Source organism: Centroberyx affinis, unplaced genomic scaffold, assembly GCF_046629955.1.
Source record: "Centroberyx affinis isolate AG114_WGS23_722 - 3 ecotype Tasmania unplaced genomic scaffold, CSIRO-AGI_Caff_v1 ptg003531l_1, whole genome shotgun sequence".
In the NCBI taxonomy this organism is placed as follows: Eukaryota; Metazoa; Chordata; class Actinopteri; order Beryciformes; family Berycidae; genus Centroberyx; species Centroberyx affinis.
Genome location: NW_027281475.1, coordinates 333,380 through 352,453, shown reverse-complemented (window position 1 = coordinate 352,453; position 19,074 = coordinate 333,380). Strand labels below are relative to the sequence as shown.

Here is a 19,074-nt window from a genome sequence, read left to right as displayed (position 1 = left end):
AGAGTGAACGTTGCAATAAACCATGAGGATAAGTGAAATACTTTACAGTTCACCACAAATGAACTAGATAACTATAGATGATTTAGACGATGCCACGGCCATGAAATCCCCATATTTGTGGACAATAAACATGCGAAGAAATGATTGATGGCACTAATTAACATTGCAGATTGTTGGAAGAGAGGTTATTCAGACTGTATACCAGAGAAAGCCAAAACTATCCCAGTATCCCCCCACCCGTGTTTTCTATGTCTCCCAAAACATGAGTTATATCTCCCAGAATACTTCTCAAATGACAGCATATACTGTAGAATATACTGTAAAGAGACACTAGGTAAGGACTGCTAACCATCCTCCTAGGGGAATATAGCTTTTGGCTGAAGACAGTTCAGTGCAGTTGCATTATCAGTTTGAGCTCTGTGTTAAATTTATGTTAGAAGTGGGATGACACTGAGGAATATTGGAGAGGTGTGTCTATGCAATTGAACAGACTTTGATTGTTGAGTGTGAGAACAAAGGCTTCTGTTGGGTGGAGGCAGAGTAAAGACTCCTGGTAATACCCACTAACCGTCCCATCAAGTGAAAAAGCTCCAGTGGCATGGCGGTACCCCAGATGATAGGGGGTCATAGTTTTAGCTTTTAGAGTGTTCTGCCTCTAAAATAAGAAGTACTGAGAATTGTAGTTACTCTGCGTAACTACTGGGGTGCTATTGTCAAAGAAAGCAGTAGGGCACTCACAGTTATCTCATACTGTTTGCGTTCCCATCACCGCTTACAATGCATTTTACTATTCGGTGAACCCCCCCTGCTACATTCAAAGAGGATCTCATAGAAACAACTTTAAAGACTTCTGATTCCAGTATGATCTGGGTAGGAAATCAAGAAACTCTTACCATTGACATCGAGGTTCACTGTATCCTGTGTGTCCTCAATGCCGTACATGACCTCGCAGCGGTAAGTGCCCGCATCACTGGCACGCAGCTTGACCATCGTCAGTGAAGCATCGCCCACATCTTCAGGGTGACTGGGCACCGACACGCGGTTCCTGTAGCTGGAGCCTATCTTGATGACGCCATTTTGTGCCACCAGAACTGTTGATTCCACCTCTCCCTCTATTTTGGTCCATTTGATGCGCAAGTAATCTTTGCTGAAAATGGTTGTTCCGTTGGTGCTGATGACGACGGGTGCAGAGGTTGGGATGGTGGAGAAGAAGCATGGCAGGTTCACCTTCCCCGAGAGGGAACCGCTCACTGGCCTCATCATAGTTAGTGTGTTGGAGGCTGAAGGGCATAAAACAACAGGGTTAAATGGAGCATCTATCTATATTGTTCAGTTCACTAGTACATCATACATCATATTATTTTTTCTATTCTTCAGTTTCTGCTTCATTCAAATGCTTTCATTTGTAACAGAGGCATGTAGTGTATTGCTGTGTACTGGGTGTGACAACTACACCCAGACTATAAAAAAAAAATAAAAAAAACATACATCATGGCCTGAAAATGGCTCTCGGAAAGTCAATCCTCATCCTCAAACTGATGGGGGTGGGAACTAATATAACACTCAATGTAGTGTATGTACAGTTGTATGAAGCACAAGATAATTGGTCATGGCTGCATCACTCCATGTTATTCCAGTGCTGCAGTCTGTGCATGTTAGTTTCTCCTTAACATGAATACTAACTGATGATGACAAGTAGACCCATGCAAAATGAATTGAAATATGTCATAAGTGTGCAGCACACCTCGCATGACCTCCTATTCTCAGCAAAAACCTTCTTTCTGAATGTTGTTAGCCATGTATAATGCAGCACAGACATTTAGTTTAATTCTTAGAGCTTGAATATTCTGTGTGGGAGACCACAACCAGTGAATCATCCTTATTTCCTGTAGCAAAGACTAAAGCATTTAACTACTGCTAAACCACACTCTAAGTAATCACTATACACCCCTCCCCCCCCAACACACACACACACAGAGACACACACACACCCTCCCACCCGCTGAGCTCCCTCCACTGTATGAGACTAGTGACTGTATCTCAGTCTCACTCATTTGCTTGTGTGCAGCATGAGGCACAGCAAGACTTCCACATGATGCCAGACACAACTCCATGGCAACAGGCTGAATCACGCTATTAGGCTTGTGGAAAGGAATTATCTCATTTGAAGATGTTAGATTTTATTTTTTATTTTTTTTAAGGGGGAATGGGGGAGGTGGGGGTGAACGCTCACGAGGAACAATGTGGGGAATGCTCTGGAAACAGCGGCGGGACAGAGCCTGAGGCATGAGTGTGCTTAAACAGAGGGCCTTATTAGGATGACGGGTGAAACCAGCTGTTATTCCCAGACTGGAACCAGGGTCTAATTGAAAGGTGTCCATCCATACCCAGAAACAGAGCCGGGGACCAGGGGGGCCCGAGACGCCCACTGCTGCCCAACACTGGGTGACCTTCACCTGTCAGTGTGTCTCATAGGTTTCCCAGGAACAGGCTTAACACAGTCTGCTGCCTGAAGAAGGGAGTGAAACCTTAATGCTGAAACGCTGATAAATCACTCAGTTTGCTACAGATAAGCTACAGAATATAGACGGCAGCTGAATGGGACTGTGTCAACTGACTGGATGGCAAAAGAGTGTTATGTTAGTCTAAACACACAGGGGGGGGGGGGGGGGGGGGAGAAAGAGGAAAGAGAGGGGGAGAGAGAGAGAGAGAGAGAGAGAGAGAGAGAGAGAGAGAGATCCATTCTAAACTTACCTGTTCCAGCTGCAGCTTGACAGAGGCAATATAACCACAGGATATGCTTTATATTTAGGATCATCTGTTGAAAGAAATAAAAGATGCATTAGGAGGCAACCCATATAAAGCCTTAAGCATTAGTAGTAATAATTATGTTATGTTAAATATTCTCTCTAACAATGCAATCACGTGTCTACATTTTCACTTTTTTTTTTGCTTGCACTTTTGCACAGATTGAATGAGAAACAACAGAATCTCACTCTATTTCAGTCAACACAAGTTAGAGAGTCTGTTCAACAATTTTCTCATCATACCATGGCAGTGTAGCCTGTGTGTCTCAGGGCAATTCAATGGTCTGTTCAAATCATTTAAACACTGCAAAAAACTTCCATATTAACAAGTCATTTAATCTAATAGTGAATCCTAAAATATTTTTTGACCAGTGGGATGAGATAATGTCACTTGTTTCCAATGCAAATCGATTTATTCCAAGAATTTAACTTGAGTATTACTGATCTTCCTTGTTTCAAGATAATGACACTTTGCAGAACAATCATCAACAGAAATAATTCAAAGGCCACTGGACAGAAGTGGAATTAGGGTTACCCCAGAGGAAGAGTGGTTCCACTTGTTTGAAGGAAAAACAAGATTTGAAGGCAGAAAATTAGACTATGACTTGTTAAGATAGCATTTTTTTTGCAGCGAATGTGTGGGTGGCTTGGCTGAGAGGTAAAACCTCCTGTGGGGTCGGACTGCAAACGCTTTGGAGACAGGAGGACACGCAGCAGTCAGCCCCCTGCCCTCATTTGCACCCCGCTATGTAAACACAAGTGGCAAATTGTATATCCTAGATAACCAATTGAAAACGAGACAATACAAACCCCAACTTCTATGCTCGTTACGTCATGGCAATGACAAATGACCTTAATGTAAAATCAGATGGAGAATATTTCAGGGTGGGTATATCTGTGTGACTTAATGCCAACACTCCCAGAATCTATCCTGAGTCAACGGACCCACCCTGAAAAGAGTCATGGAAAGAAAATGAAATGCTGGGGCTTCGGGGAAAAAAATAAGTGCAAGAAGTCTGGGTCAAATAATGTAATGACATCTCTCGCCCGTATTTGTTTCCCATTTGCGTAAAAATCCCTCTAGCCTATATAATGGCGCGTTCAGCAGGGTCAATTGCATTTGAGGATTTCTAGGAAACTGAAAAAATGGGCCGTTTGTTATACAGAGGAAGATCACCACTTAAGCATCACACAGGCGTATAATTGGTTGCAGGTTTTTGGAGCTTGTGAGGACAGTGGCCCTTTACGCGCAGCTGCGAGATGCTCCCCGCTATGAAATACAAATACCTGCTACTGAGAGCTAGAAAATTTGTCACTTCCTTCCAATAACAAAATGGATTCCAGACTTTGATTTCTTGATTTGGCACCGTATATGACTTTCTTCTCACAGAAACACCTGTTGCTGGCGGATGCTCAATACAATTCATGAAGGGATCAGTGAGCGTTGATTATTGTTATTTCACATCAAACAGTAGGCTATAATAATAAATGTTGGAGTAGCCTAGTCTCCAATACCCTATTCTGTTTTTGGACATTCATTTAGACACAGTCGACTAGCGGGATGCAGTCGGGGTGGGTTATCTAAGGACAAGGGAATGACTGGGCGGGTTCATGTTAAACAAGCTGTGGTTGGCAATACTTAAACATTTTGATATGTTTTTATTCAGGCATGGTTTGGCCAACATTTTCTTAATACCCTAACAAAAGCTTACCTATTTAGAAAACAATAAGCGAACTATAGCCCAGTAATAACAGTCTTAACCCTGGGAAACGGTAGCCAACAATAATATTTAACATTTTCAATGTCATAATAAAATCATAGAAATAACTTACGTTGAACAGTGTTTTATTCCATAAAATGTAGGAAAAATCGATTTATATCCTTAAATCCAGTTAGTCCCAGTGCGTTACATGCATGCGTAAAAAGTGCCCAAGTATCTCCACCGCAAATCGGGCGCAAATGCACTTATCTTCCCGGTGCGCCTTTCTTTTCGCCTTGATGTCCCAGAGTTGCGGGGTCCCTCTCCAGTATGATGCTGGTTCTGATCCGAGCAACAGAAACCGTGAAGTGCTGGCAAGCAACAAGTTCAATTTTGCCTTACACACTCTGTTATTTCGTCAGTGTTAGAGAGAGGAGGGGCAGAGTGCCCATCTGAAAAGTGAATGAGACACCTTGGGGAGGAGGGAAAAAAACTTAATTAGGCCCTGTGTCCGAGAGGTACATCCTCATCCAGTCAGGCTGTTGCCAAATCACACAAATCACTTGCGCCGATCACACATTTCTCATTAGGGGGTTTCAACTTCACTTCGGACCCCTAAATCCCCTCTTAGTTTCACAGCTTTAAGATAATCAGCTATCAAAAAGCATTCCCCAAATATAAAGGGGATGAGTTATGTTTATATCTCGATGTGTATTAGTAAAGGAATTCGAAAAAATAACTACTACCTTTGATTATAAGAAGGTCTCCAAACGATGCGCTGTGGGGAGCGCACCGGTCCTACCCAAGGGTGCGCGGTGGAAACAGGCTGGTGCGTGGCAGGAGGCAACGCAGACAACTGTCTCTTGGTGATTTTCGTTCATATGCTAAGAGTTTGGTCACCCACATGAATTTCTATCAATATTGTGAAGAACTATATCTCTGGCGGAACTTTTCCCATCCACCCAATCGAAACAATTAAGTCACTTTACGCAGCCGCCTCTAACTGCGTCTGAATCTTAGATAAAGAATCACTGAGGTATCAACAAAAAACAACTTTAAAATAAGTTTATTGTTTTAATTTAGACACTGCTTTGGACTGGCTAATTGTTGTGCGTTCACCTGAACACATTAATGCTATGCAGGACGCGTTTTGGAGGAAGGTATCTCACAGTGATATGCTCATTCAGCTCTGGTTTAGACCTGACTGAGTGACTGAACTGGCAGGGAGTCAGCAATGGTCTGATGGGAACTAAACCCTCTGTGCTTGTCTTTTCCACACGGGGGAGAGGCTGGACCACAGTTTGTCAGCCCCTGCCTAATAATCACCGCGATTTGCTACTGCCAGATAAGAGGGTTGGCTGAGGTGTGTGTGTGTGTGTGTGTGTGTGTGTGTGTGTGTGTGTGTGTGTGTGTGTGTGTGTGTGTGGTGATCGTGGGGGAGCTGCTGTCTGGCAATGATTATAACTCCCAACCGTGTGGGGCGGAAGGTGTGTTTTCCGGTGTGTCTTCACAGCAAATCATTTGAATATGCCTGGTGTTGTCTAATATGACTCCTGTGGCCCACTGAATATGTCATCTAAGCTCCCAGTGTGACACCTCAAAAACACAGCTGGTTCAAACGCATTTGCACAGAGATCTCTCCAAATAGGGAAAAAAAAAGTTTTAGTTTTAGTTTAGTTGTCTGTTTGTTTCTCCAAAAATCAGCAACAGCTGTTTAGTGGCTTTAATTCTGAAATTTGGAAAATATTCTGTTACAAAGTCAACATGATGAATCAAAGTTTTTATTGAAATCCCTTGGTTGGATGAACCGGTGACAAATAATAATTTTCACTTGCTCACAGTGTATAGTGAATTTTTTTGCACTAAATTGTAGACATTCAGCTGACTCATGAGTGACTCAGAATGCGTGCAAGTTTAAATTCATAGATTGCCAACATTATAAGCAACCAATAGCAAGTAACATAAAGATCAAAGCCAGAGTGTCCTAATAAAAGATGTAATAAAGTAGCCTATTTCTGTGCCAGAAAGTGCTTAGTGAAGATTTTTTTGGTCAGTGTTTTGTCTAAATGCTTATGGCAACGGACACAGGAATCTTCTTTGAGTCAATGATTATTGACCAGTGACTATTGGTCATTGATCATCCTCTAATGAAGAAGATAGCTAAACAGCACTTTCTATGACAGTGATGTTTAGAAAGAAAGTTTAGAAGAAAAATCTACTCTAAAACAGAGTTCATGTTTACAAATATTTATTGATCTCTGTAAGGACCATGGGACTTTTGTTTTAAGGTGAGTATTGCTTGTACAGTTTTGGCATAATTTTGCATTAGAATTGTATACTACAATAAGAGACTTGCCTGCAACTCAGTTGAGGTATACATGATTAAACCTTTTTCCAATTTGTTGTGTGCAAAAACTAATCAAAATCAGTATTTTATCTCACATCATTCATTTGGAATGTTTGGTGTCCTAGCAACAGAATTGACCTGTAAACTGCTTATCAAGACTGGGACAGACTTAATGAAACATTCATCTTTATCTTTTAATCTTTAACCCTAACCCTGCACATGCACACACATACACACTTAAAGTGGATACAGACAACTTTTCAACTTTCCCCCTGTTGTCCCCCTCTAGCGTTTCCAAGTGGTATTGTTGTTTGCGCTGCTGTTGCAAAGACAACCGGATCGCTTTCTGTTAGAGCCTAGCTCCGTGCAATAGAACAAACCATCTGTCTGCTTATCAACTCCTTGATCATAACACTATATAGTAACTTTCACCACTGCTTATTTTAGAAAGGCCACTGCAAGAAAACGTGTTCTTTGTTTAGATTATCAAACGGACATAGATCATTTGTTTGTTTCTGGCTGCTAGCGTTAGCGTTAGCTAGCGTTAGCAACATGGCTAATGTTGCTAACGCTAGCTACGATAGCTAACGCTAGCAGCCAGAAACAAACATAGTTAGATGTTTGTTTCTTTTGTTCTAGAAACAAACATAGATGTTTGTTTCTGGCTGGTCCTGGCTTCCTTGTAGCTCCTGGTTCGTTTTCTGGCTGCTAGCGGTAGCATTAGCAACATGGCTAACGCTACCACCAGCAGCCTGCTACTGTCCAAACTACTACTGTCCAAAGCAAGAAACAATCCCAATTTGAACTAGAAACCCCGATCTCAGTGCTATGATAGAGGGTAGTGTTTCCACTGTCACTGCGGTTGTTCCACCGTCCGCCATTTCCGCTACTGGGGATAGCTATCTTTTTTTTTTTTTTTTTTTTAACTGGGGATAGCTACCGGACCTCTGTTGGTTGCGCAATGGATGACGCACTTCCTTTGTGCCGTAAGTCGAGCCTTCCTTGTCCCGGGAGATCGTGCCCGGTGGCAGACAGAATTGCATAGTGAAAGCGAGGCTTATAGGGAACCAATCTAAACGCCGATGGTGTCATTATTCTATAGCCGTTACACTGTGCAATCATCATTTACTTCATAATGATAAGTTAAAGCAAAAAAGTTGTCTATAGAGTCTTTAATGTGCACAAAAGTGTATAAGCTGTTTGTGTCAGCTTTAAATGCTTACATTTTAATGCATTTATGACACATGTGGACAACAAAATAATTTTCGGGAGTACAAGAATAAACAGCTTTTTCCTGATATTTGATCTAGGAGCCTTTTTTTTTTTTGTTCCATTTCAAAATCCTGAATGTGGGCGGTAGACGGTTAAGCGAAGGTATCATGTTAATAGTGTTGCTTAATGACAGAGAGCAAGACATCGTGTGAGGCTTCTGTGAATCAAAACTGACAGGTAGGTCTGGTTGCCGGCAGACTAATTGTTGAAAATCATGGTGTTGTCTTCTGAAGCCACTCGGACCAGATGAGAGCCGGAGCAGAGGTGATAAGCCTCTGACAGAGAAGATGGCACTTGGAGCCTGAGGGCCCTTGTAAAAAAAGTCTTAGGTGCCTTTTCCATGCCTGTCTGCGTTGTAATCATCCCAGTTACCCACAATACACCTTCCCATACAAGGCTGGGCTGGTCTGGACAAAAGGACTTTGAAAGAGAGAGAGAGAGAGAGAGACTGACAGACAGAGAGAGAGAGAGAGAGAGACTGACAGAGAGAGATAAAGACAGAGAGAGATAGACAGACAGAGGGAGAGAGAGAGACTGACAGACAGACAGAGACAGACAGAGAGAGTTTTTCCTTATGAACTGCACCAGGTATGAAAATGTGAGAGAGAAATATTTCTCCAAACTCCAAAATATGTGTAATTTCGAAAAACATCCTCCTGACAAAAAACTCCTTTATATCCTTGGAGAAAAACATGAGTGTGCCACACTAGCTGCTATATAACATGCTGTGAAAACCTGAGACAGGAGAACTGACCTAAATATTTTCAATTTTTTCCTTTGTGTGTGATTAAATAATTGCAACTTTCTATTGTTCAATTATCTTTGTTGTTATTATTGCTACTTTTTCTTGATTATCACTGTTTTGCTTTGGCAACAGATACTGTTGTATTTAATGCCAATAAAGCTCATTTGAATTGAACTGAATTGAATTGAATTGAATTGAGAAAGAGAGAGAGAGAGAGAGAGACAGACAGACAGAGAAAGAGAGAGAGACTGACAGACAGAGAGACAGAGAGAGAGAGGGACCGACAGACAGAGACAGACGGAGAGACAAACAGAAAGAGAGAGACTGACAGACAGAGAGAGAGAGAGACAGACAGATATATATATATATAGAGAGAGAGAGAGACAGTCAGAGAGATGGTTGATGGTGCAATAAGTTAGATAAGTGCACAGGTTGTCAAGATTCACTTTCCTCATGAAGAATGACATTTATTGAAACGGTAGCGGTTTGAGACACGTTTGAACACGCGGACAAAGCAAAGGTGTGTGTACTGCAGTCAATAACAGACTCTGACAAAGATGGAACGCTTTCTGATGAGCTCCATCACACACACACAGCTCCGGGAAACAGGTTTCATACCTTAACTAAACAATTTCACTCAGCACCGGGACAAAACGCTGACCTAATTCTGGGTGGAATTTGCCACCTGACCCCAGCATAATTAACGACTTCTCAGTTTTAAAGTTACGGGCATCATTTAATCATTTTACTGCTTTGCCCTCTTAACTGACTCATCATAAAGTTAAAAGTCGCAAGTCACTTACAGCCGTGTAAAACTTCTCTACTGTATGTGTAACCGAGGAACTCCTGTTGCCTTTCAGTACCCATAAATCAATGAGTCAAAGAGCCAATCAAAGAGTGTTTGATCCTAGTGATCTGCTGTGCGGGCCCCAAGATGACCCACATATCACATGACCTATAAAGGTGGTCTACCTCCGGCCCCATGCCACCTCAGACGGCATAAAACGGGCGTTAAATTTCCCTGACCCCGAGGGACACGTTCTACTGAAACTCCCAAGTTTAGGAGCCAAAGATGCTCTAATGACAGGCTGCTTTTTCTGATTATGTCCACCGATTCAATACCAGATGTCTCCCCACAAACTCAGAATTTTTCCTATAAGTTCTGTACAAGGAAATCATCCAATATCAACAACCACAGGCTGAGTAGAGCCCAAGATCTGGAATCACTGTGATATGCGTTTTATGCAGTATCTGACTGCCGAAGCACGATTCCAAAACAAAAGAATATGAGGACGGATAGAGATAGATATTTACTTGCCTGCCAATGATTCATCGGATGGTGAATTGACCGAAAAGAGCGAATGAGAAGCCCCGACATTCAGTGCGAGGACGACGCATCATGTCCGAGCAGCGCTACAGTCTACAGCACAGAGCCAGATGTCAAGCGCACAGTCCATGTCAAACTGTACGGAAGCATCTCTGTGCTTACTTTCATGAGAAGATCGTTCTCTTGGGACAACTTGGTAGACATGTGACTCAAGTCATTTGGTCCAAGTCTCAAGCAAGTCCCAAGTCATTTTTTCTTGGGGAAGTCAAGTCAAGTCAAATCCTTAATTAAGGCAAGTCAAGTCCCAAGTCAAGTCACTTTTCCCCCCCCCCAAGGTACTGCAGTCTTACCTGCAGTATCCGGTCTTTATAAAGAGAAACAACAAGGTATTAGTACCTGTCTAATAAAGATATTATTTATCTAACCTGTTCAAAAAGTATGACAATGAATTGAATTTGTATTATAATTATTGATATTCAGTGAAATTAATGTAATCAAACAAAAAACAAATAACTTTATAAAAGCTTATTTATTTCTTAATTTCTTCTCAATCAAAAAAATATTCCCTCCCCATCACTTTTAAACAGTGAAAAACTGACAGCCAGACTACAACATCAAACTTTGTTACATTCCGCCCCTGTCCATCTGTCTGCCTATTTGCAGAATATCTCAAAAAGTTATGAACAGATTTGCACAAAACTTTGATTAACGGCGATTGGCCAAAGAGGGGTATGTATGGTGGTGGGTGTCAAAGGCCATGGTTACACCTGTCGTTTCATGCTTGTGTAGAATCAGCGCAAACCAGTCTCGTCTTTTGATACTCTGCAAATCGGTGAAACAGAAGCAAAAATAAAGTATGGTTAAATATTAGTTCATTATGGATTAAATGTAGTTTTACATTAACTGTTAGACCATTTAGATTTACACTTTGTTGAGATATAACCAGCAAAAACAAAAGTAACGTTATGGTTAAATATTAGTTCATTATGGCTTAAATGTAGTTTTACATTAGTGATATCAATCATTTTGCTATATCAGGGAGGGAAATTAACACCAGCCACCAGCCAGTTGTGAGAGAACAGATTGTCATATCAGGCTAACGTTAGCTAGCTAGCTACGGAGTTGTGAGAGAACAGATTGTATCTGGCTAACATTAGCTAACATCAGCCCTCACAGACACTTACCGATCCGAATGACTCTTCAAATGACGAACAAAGTTAGATGTTGTAGTCTGGCTGTTAGAAATCTTTGATGAGCAGGTCTTGCATTCAGCAGTTCACCTTTTTCCTTCACATGAAATTTTTGAATTCGAAAGTGATGACTCTTGGCACAGTCGCGGCCGCCATGATGATGATGATCTGATCTGATCCAAAGACCGTATAAAGATCTGATCATACTGTGTGTGTGTAACCACCAGAAATACGAAATAGTATAGAGCGCGAGGGTGTAACGACTAACGAGTGCTTCTCGTTGAAAAAACCGTCAGGTAGCGAGGAGCTTGACTGACAGGGTAGTCATCCAATCATGACAATGCCATTCCCAGTGTGCGCTCGCATACCGGGTAACAACAACGTTGAACATTTTAATATTTAATATTTAGACTGAAAACATAAAATGAACACAAACAAGTCATTTGAGTCATCATGTCTCAAGTCAAGTCACAAGTCTTTAACTTCCAAGTCCAAGTCGAGTCTCAAGTCATTTATTTTCTGTCAAGTCAAGTTGCAAGTCATCAAAACAGTGACTCGAGTCCACATCTCTGCAATTTGGGAATAACTTTCTCCACAAGGTCACAAGTATCGACTTGGCATTCTTGGATTTGATAATCACCCAATGTGTATTTATTCCTTACTATACAAATAAACCAAATCCAAACATGCACTTTACACAAATCGATACTGGACAAATGTTTACTGAGACACACCAAAATTCTGGCACTACCCATCTGAGCATTATTAGAAGAGAAAAAAAATAAAAGCTCAAAGAACCCATGGTTTGAATGCACACTCCAATTATCTTCCAGCAAAACTTGTGACTAAAAAATTACCCAATCTAAGTGTCAAACAAAGCAAAACTTGTGACACATAAAGAGAACAGCCTGCTGTGATTTCCCAAGATACTGGGAAACAAGTTGGGGGGTTGTGAGTGAGTGAACCCCCTGTTCAGAGCAGAAAATGTGGGAAAGTGAAGTTGCCTCTGGACAGACATGAACCCTGATCCTTTGGAGCCTGGTGTGGAGGCCCAGACCACAGTGGCTGATCCCTTCAGCTTTACAGAGGGGCAAGAGAGGAGGTAAGCGACAGCTCAGGAATTGATTTTAATCATGTTTCTTTAGACCAAAAACAGGAGGTCAATACATGCTTTTTTAGTGATGTTCACTAAGGGAGAAGTAATACAAGGGAAGAAATACTGACAAAGTAATTCTGAATATGGGTTAGTACTGTTCTTCTGGTTCTGTAAGAACAAAATCAGTTAATGAATTAGATTTCTTCAATATATAATTCGTAGGATTTTATTGGCCGCATTTCTTTCGGTTTCTTAAGGAAAATGTAGGAAACATCTGCACAGACCTGCTAGAACTTAACCTTGCTAGCAAAGTTTAGAAGGCTTGAGAAGAAACAGTAGAAGAAGAACTGTGTTTTAATAGGAACAGACAACCATGTCAAACAACAGGAGCAGAATGCCACTCTTCTCCCCAGCCAACAACACCCACTCGTTTCTACAACTTCCGAACATAAAAATAATTGAAAGGAAAAAGCAAGAACAGAAAAAAGAAGGAGCTGCACACAGACATTTTGAGGATGAGGGAATAAGTGTCACGACTGTCTCGAGCGCTGGATACCAGGTGTCAATCAGACAGGCACCAGGTGTCAATCAACAGGCAGGTGTCAATCATGTTGGGACAGCTGACGGACTGTCAGTTAGCGCGAGAGGTGTTACACAGATGGGCTCACCCTGCTGTTCACTAATTGGTGCCTCTAGTGAGAGCCACTGACCTTGTCCCTCCATCTCTCCACTGGTCTGCCTTCCTTATCTTCCTCCACTTAGCACTCTTTAGCTAGATGAGGACTCCATTCTGTGAAGAGGGCCCTCTCTTTCCTCCTCCAGCTCTAACTAGAGAGACAGATGGTCAAGGTTAGAGGAGTTTATGTTCAGACACATGCAAGGCGGTCTCCCCTCTCTCTGCCCCGGTCTCTCCCACTGACCCTCTGAGTCAGTTGAAGCACAGATAGAACCAGATTCATCAAAACCGTGCTTCACCTGAACGTTGCATTCCATCGCTTTATTGCCTGAGAGGCGACGAGTGAAATCACAGCACAGGGTTTCCCCCGATTGTGGCGAGGTTGAATCATTTGGTGAGACAATGAGGCCTGTGTGTGTGTGTGTGATCCTCAATTGAACAAATCTGCACGCATTTTCTGTGGAAGTCGCTGGCTGACATGTTCCCATTGAGAAAAAGGTTGGGCTGGGTGATTCAACCACCCAGCCCAAACCACGTAGCGACAGAGCACTTGTGCAAGGATCAAGCTGTAATGATGATCGTTTGTGAATCCTGAGAGACTGAAATTTTATGAATCACTGCATCTGCCACCTTCTACCAAACCACTATGATCTGAAAAATAATGGAAAAGGGAGACAGAGACGGCGACAGAGAAAATGGGTTTGATAACCAGAAACAGACCATTCCCACGTCATAGATGTTAGCCAATTACTGTAAACAGATTGCAGAATTGTGGGATCCATTTAATTCTCTAACCCCCTCTCTTCTGCTGTAATCAGCCTATGCATCACCCCTTCAGGATTACATATTTTCAAATTATATGGGGAGGGTCATATTTCATATATAGTGTCATATTTGACAGCCGAGCACCAAGGTATTTAAAAATGTGTAGTCTATGAAATTTGTGCAGACTATGCGTAAATTCATTGGTTCCCTATGGTAAAATTCCCAGTGGAGACATGGTTCTCACTGTATTTCAACCACAGATGTAAAAAAAAAAAAAATTGGGTGTGCAAGTCAGTTATTGAGCCAGGCGGCAATTAGGCCTACATGAGAGAAGGCACTGTGGACAGCATGTCGCTCCTTTGGTCTCTGACCAAGAGGAAGTCAAGATAATAACATAATGCAGCCGATTCCCAAATCCATGGGAGAAAATCTACTCAACCGAAGAAAATCATTTTGGTTTCTTTGGTTCCAATTACAATTTTAAAGGATGTTTTGGTAAAATTGTAATAAAAATCTGTTTTGGCCACCCATTAAAATACATGGGTGGGTGGCATACACAGCATTTGAAAGTGCTTAGTGGTTACTGGTTACATTACCGTACCTTTCTATGTGCTGGATAGTCATTCTGCTGAGATTTGAAACCAATTATACACTATACAGTATGTGCCTACTGTAAGCAAACACAAACTTAATTTGCAATGGTAACAAATATTTTTCGACCAGTGTTGTAGAAAGGCTTTAAGTGAGTTTGTTTTCAACCTCTTCACTACTGAGCAAAGACTGAGCAACGTTTTGTCGCTAATGTGTCAAGCTACTTATAGGGACATAAAATGGGTAGATATTATCGTGAAAGCTTTGTCTAATTGGAAAAAGTTGTATCTGTCCATGAGTGTGTGACGGCGGTTAGATATATGGGAGAAAAAGAGAAAGTCTCCCTCCTGGACACTCTGCAGCAGGTTGTCATTATCACACACTTCTGGTCAACTACCATCCTCTTAAGCTCAGCAGAACATTTGGTTTAATTCAAATAATGAGGCCATTCAGTTCACACCAGCATCTCAGGGAGAAACCGCTCATTACTTGTAGTGATCAAAAGGCTGCTTCAATGACTGGGTTGAGACAAAGTGAATACTCTTTGCCACTGGCAAAACTATTAGTCCAGTGCAAGAAAGACTTGATCTTTAGAAGATAAGTCGGCACAAAAAAAAAAGAGTAAAGGTATCTATTTGGTTCAGCCACTGAGTAAAGCAGCATCTGGGCAGCACTTGAGTGTGAGTCTTGGGGAAATCTGACATACTTTTGGTTTCACAAGGCCAGGTTTCCTCCTTTGAGCACAGTAAAGTATGTCGAAGATCTGTACCTGACATACAAACTATAATGAAATTTTTTGCTGCCTTGTAACAAGAAAGATCAATAAATGATGGACATATAAGGAAATATATCATTTTGAACCTGACGGCCAGTAAAGCCATGATAACCCTAAGGATAGGCTGGGATAAAGGCATATTGTTTACATTTAACTAGACACACATTATATTGCACATATTCTGTAAACTCTTTTCACCTTATCAATGGCCAATCAACATCTGGCAATAGTTAGTTGGCCTACATGAGTATGATTAATATGGCCTTTCACCATTCCTACTAATGCTAATGCTCTGACGTGTGTGTGTCCGTTTGTTATTGAACACATAGTCCTACGGTGTCTCTCTCGCTCTCTATCTCACATACGTTGACACACAAGGAGCACATTCACACATTCAATTCAAAGGGGTCCAGCAGGAAGGTTACTGCTGGTTTTGTATTGCTCTGAAATATATTCCTTCAGTTTCTAACAGCCTGCCCACTGCTTTACTTCCACACGTGTGCCGCCCCCAGCATGAACAGCAGTGTTGCCCGCTGTGAGCTAAAGGACTAGCAGGTAATGCAGTCTGACACTGCTGGGCCAATAAAACCCATTAAACTTGAGAGTTAGGAAAAAACGAATTGAAAGAAACGCTAACTTAGAAAAATTGTTCCCTTTTCTTCTCTTAATAATCCAATGTAATTTTATATAACCTCAACATGTGGTTGATTCAGAGCCAAAGGCAGTGCTTAGAAAAATGAGGTAATACATACTGTAAAGACCTATTCAAAAGCGGGAGCACACACAATGGCCCAAATCAATTATCAGTTATCACATTTACTCAGAGGCCACCCTCTCTGTAATACAGTAGTGCAAAATGAGCTTCAAGCTTTACTATGTCACCCACGCCATTTCCAGCATGGGATCCAAACTCTCAACTTTAAATGCTTTGTGATTCTAGTACTGAACTATTTCTAGTATTCAACACCATCTGAGAGCATTAAAAGCACTGAATAAATAATAGCCCTCAGATGCCTGAAGGGTGACTAAATTGCTAAAGTATTTCAACGTAGAAATTCAGCAAATAAGTTGTCATTTGCAGTTTTCAAACATTGCTTGTTTACTGCCAAGGCTGTTTCAGACATTACAGCGTAGTAAGCAGTGAGAACAGCACAGGCCGCCAACAAAGAGCGCTCTGTCTGCCTGCAGCACTGTGGCGGGAAAAGAGCGCTAGCAGGAAGACTGCTGTCACTCCCCTGGATGGAGAGAGTCGTACAGGTGCACACAGTAAGTGAACGACGATGATAAGCAAGTGACTGGACGTTTAATTTAAGGCACAGCCATCATCGCTTCCAGCTGCACAGGCTGTCGTATCCCTTTGACTTAGATTGCCCTTGCTTTGGGTGTCATTCAAGGCGGTTTCATTCCCAGCCGCAGACCTGGGATGAATAGGCTTCAGTTTTCACGATACTCAAGAGTGAACAGACCTACATTTACAGAATCAAGTATAGCCTATTCTGCAGAAATGTTCTGAAATAATTAGAATGCCATGTGGTAGCAAATCAAGAGTATTGCTTCCAAAAAATAAATACTTTAAAACGTGTTCCAAATGTGTTCACAAGTGATTCTAGCCTCAAAAACATACCTATTCTGTATTCATAATCTACTCACCCTCATGTCAGTCTAAACTGAAGTTCGTGGGAACACCAAACACACAGCCAGTTAGCCCGTAGTTCCATCTCAGCCTTCTCCCAAACTATTGAAGTTAATGGGTTAGAGGTTAATTGATCTATCAGCTCCCCTTCATGATACACATTTCATATGTCAAATCAATAAGAGATCATATCATCCATAGCTGGATTCACCTGATCAGTCCAATTCATGGAAAGCAAGCTCCTCATATTGTTATATTGTTTATGTACTAGACGACTGAGAAAACTTTTAAAATGTTTTGTCATGTGAGATGGTGCTTTCCTGCCACTGTTAGTTCCAATATTTCAATTATCAAAACTGACTTAAAGACACTATAGACAACTTTTTTGGTTTAACTTATCATTATGAAGTAAATGATGATTGCACAGTGTAACGGCTATAGAATAATGACACCATCGGCGTTTAGATTGGTTCCCTATAAGCCTCGCTTTCACTATGCAATTCTGTCTGCCACCGGGCACGATCTCCCGGGACAAGGAAGGCTCGACTTACGGCACAAAGGAAGTGCGTCATCCATTGCGCAACCAACAGAGGTCCGGTAGCTATCCCCAGTTAAAAAAAAAAAGAAAAAAAAAAAAAGAAAAAAGGTAGCTATCCCCAGTAGCGGAAATGGCCGACGGTGGAGCAACCGCATTGACAGTGGAAACACTACCCTCTATCATAGCACTGAGATCGGGGTTTCTAGTTCAAATTGGGATTGTTTCTTGCTTTGGACAGTAGTAGTTTGGACAGTAGCAGGCTGCTGGTGGTAGCGTTAGCCATGTTGCTAACGTTTCTGGCTGCTAACGCTACCGCTAGCAGCCAGAAAACGAACCAGGAGCTACAAGGAAGCCAGGACCAGCCAGAAACATACATCTATGTTTGTTTCTAGAACAAAAGAAACAAACATCTAACTATGTTTGTTTCTGGCTGCTAGCGTTAGCAACGTTAGCTATGTTGCTAACGCTAGCGCTAGCAGCCAGAAACAAACAAATGATCCATTGTCCGTTTGATAATCTAAAGAAAGAACACGTTTTCTTGCAGTGGCCTTTCTAAAATGAGCAGTGGTGAAAGTTACTATATAGTGTTATGATCAAGGAGTTGATAAGCAGACAGATGGTTTGATCTATTGCACAGAGCTAGGCTCTAACAGAAAGCGATCCGGTTGTCTTTGCAACAGCAGCGCAAACAACAATACCACTTGGAAACGCTAGGGGGGGGACAACGGGGGGAAAGTTGAAAAGTTGTCTGTATCCACTTTAAATCTTATTTTCTCTTCAAGGTATTTTTAAAGCATTTCCAGACACTGACATTTTAAAATAAAAAAATATTTTTAGTATGCCAACTGGTTGAAAATGGTAATATTTACAAATATATTTTTTTTAAAAACCAAACATATTCTTGGTGCAGGTCTTCCCAGCAGTTCAGGTCTTAGAGTTGCCAAGTTTGGGACCAGAACACTATTCATTCAAGGTAAGAGAACAACATGAATGAGTGCATTGTCATACAACTCTGAATGAAGCCACTGCCTGGGAAATATTCAGCACATTTTAGCTGATAAATCCTTTGCACTTTCTTTTTATCTGTCTCTCCATCCCTCCCACTTGGCGATGCACTCTTCTGTAAATTACTGTCAGACACCGACCTGAACTTCCTTTTCACACATGCCTTTATGATGGGATCTATAGGTGAGACAAAGTGTGACATTCCTGTGAGGATTACCAGACTAGCCAGCGCGTGTTGTGGGATTATCCTGGCAGCCACCCGTGGTCTTTGGCAGATGTGTAGGTATCATCAAATTCATGAGGCACAGCAGGAGGGTCCAGAGGTCAAAGGTAGAATGGTCAAATGAAGAGCATTTCTTTATTCCAATAGGTCTCCACAGGTTCATTACTGTCAGTGTGAAGATACATTGTGATGACCCCGGGACCTAAAGCTGGTAGCAGAGTTAAGGGAAGAGGTGAGGAGGTGAAGGCAATGAGAGGCAACATAACCCATTAACCCTCTACAAAACGCCCCTCAGGTAGTTCAGGCCACAGAACATCCATAGAGAAAAGGGCAGATGAAAACGAGAAAAGGGGGAGGTCAAATTATGCTAAATACTAGCCTAGA

The 19,074-nt window shown here is 41.7% G+C and overlaps 1 protein-coding gene across 1 annotated transcript in view; it reads right to left on the bottom strand.

The window, feature by feature from the left end:
* Positions 1-1,260, bottom strand: part of LOC139661471 (brevican core protein-like) — a 45,533-nt gene extending 44,273 nt beyond the window's left edge. The window contains exon 1 of the mRNA XM_071539911.1: positions 894-1,260. Coding sequence (XP_071396012.1) covers positions 894-1,260 — 367 coding nt within the window. The remainder of the gene's footprint in view (positions 1-893) is intronic.
* Between the last annotated feature and the right edge of the window lie 17,814 nt (positions 1,261-19,074).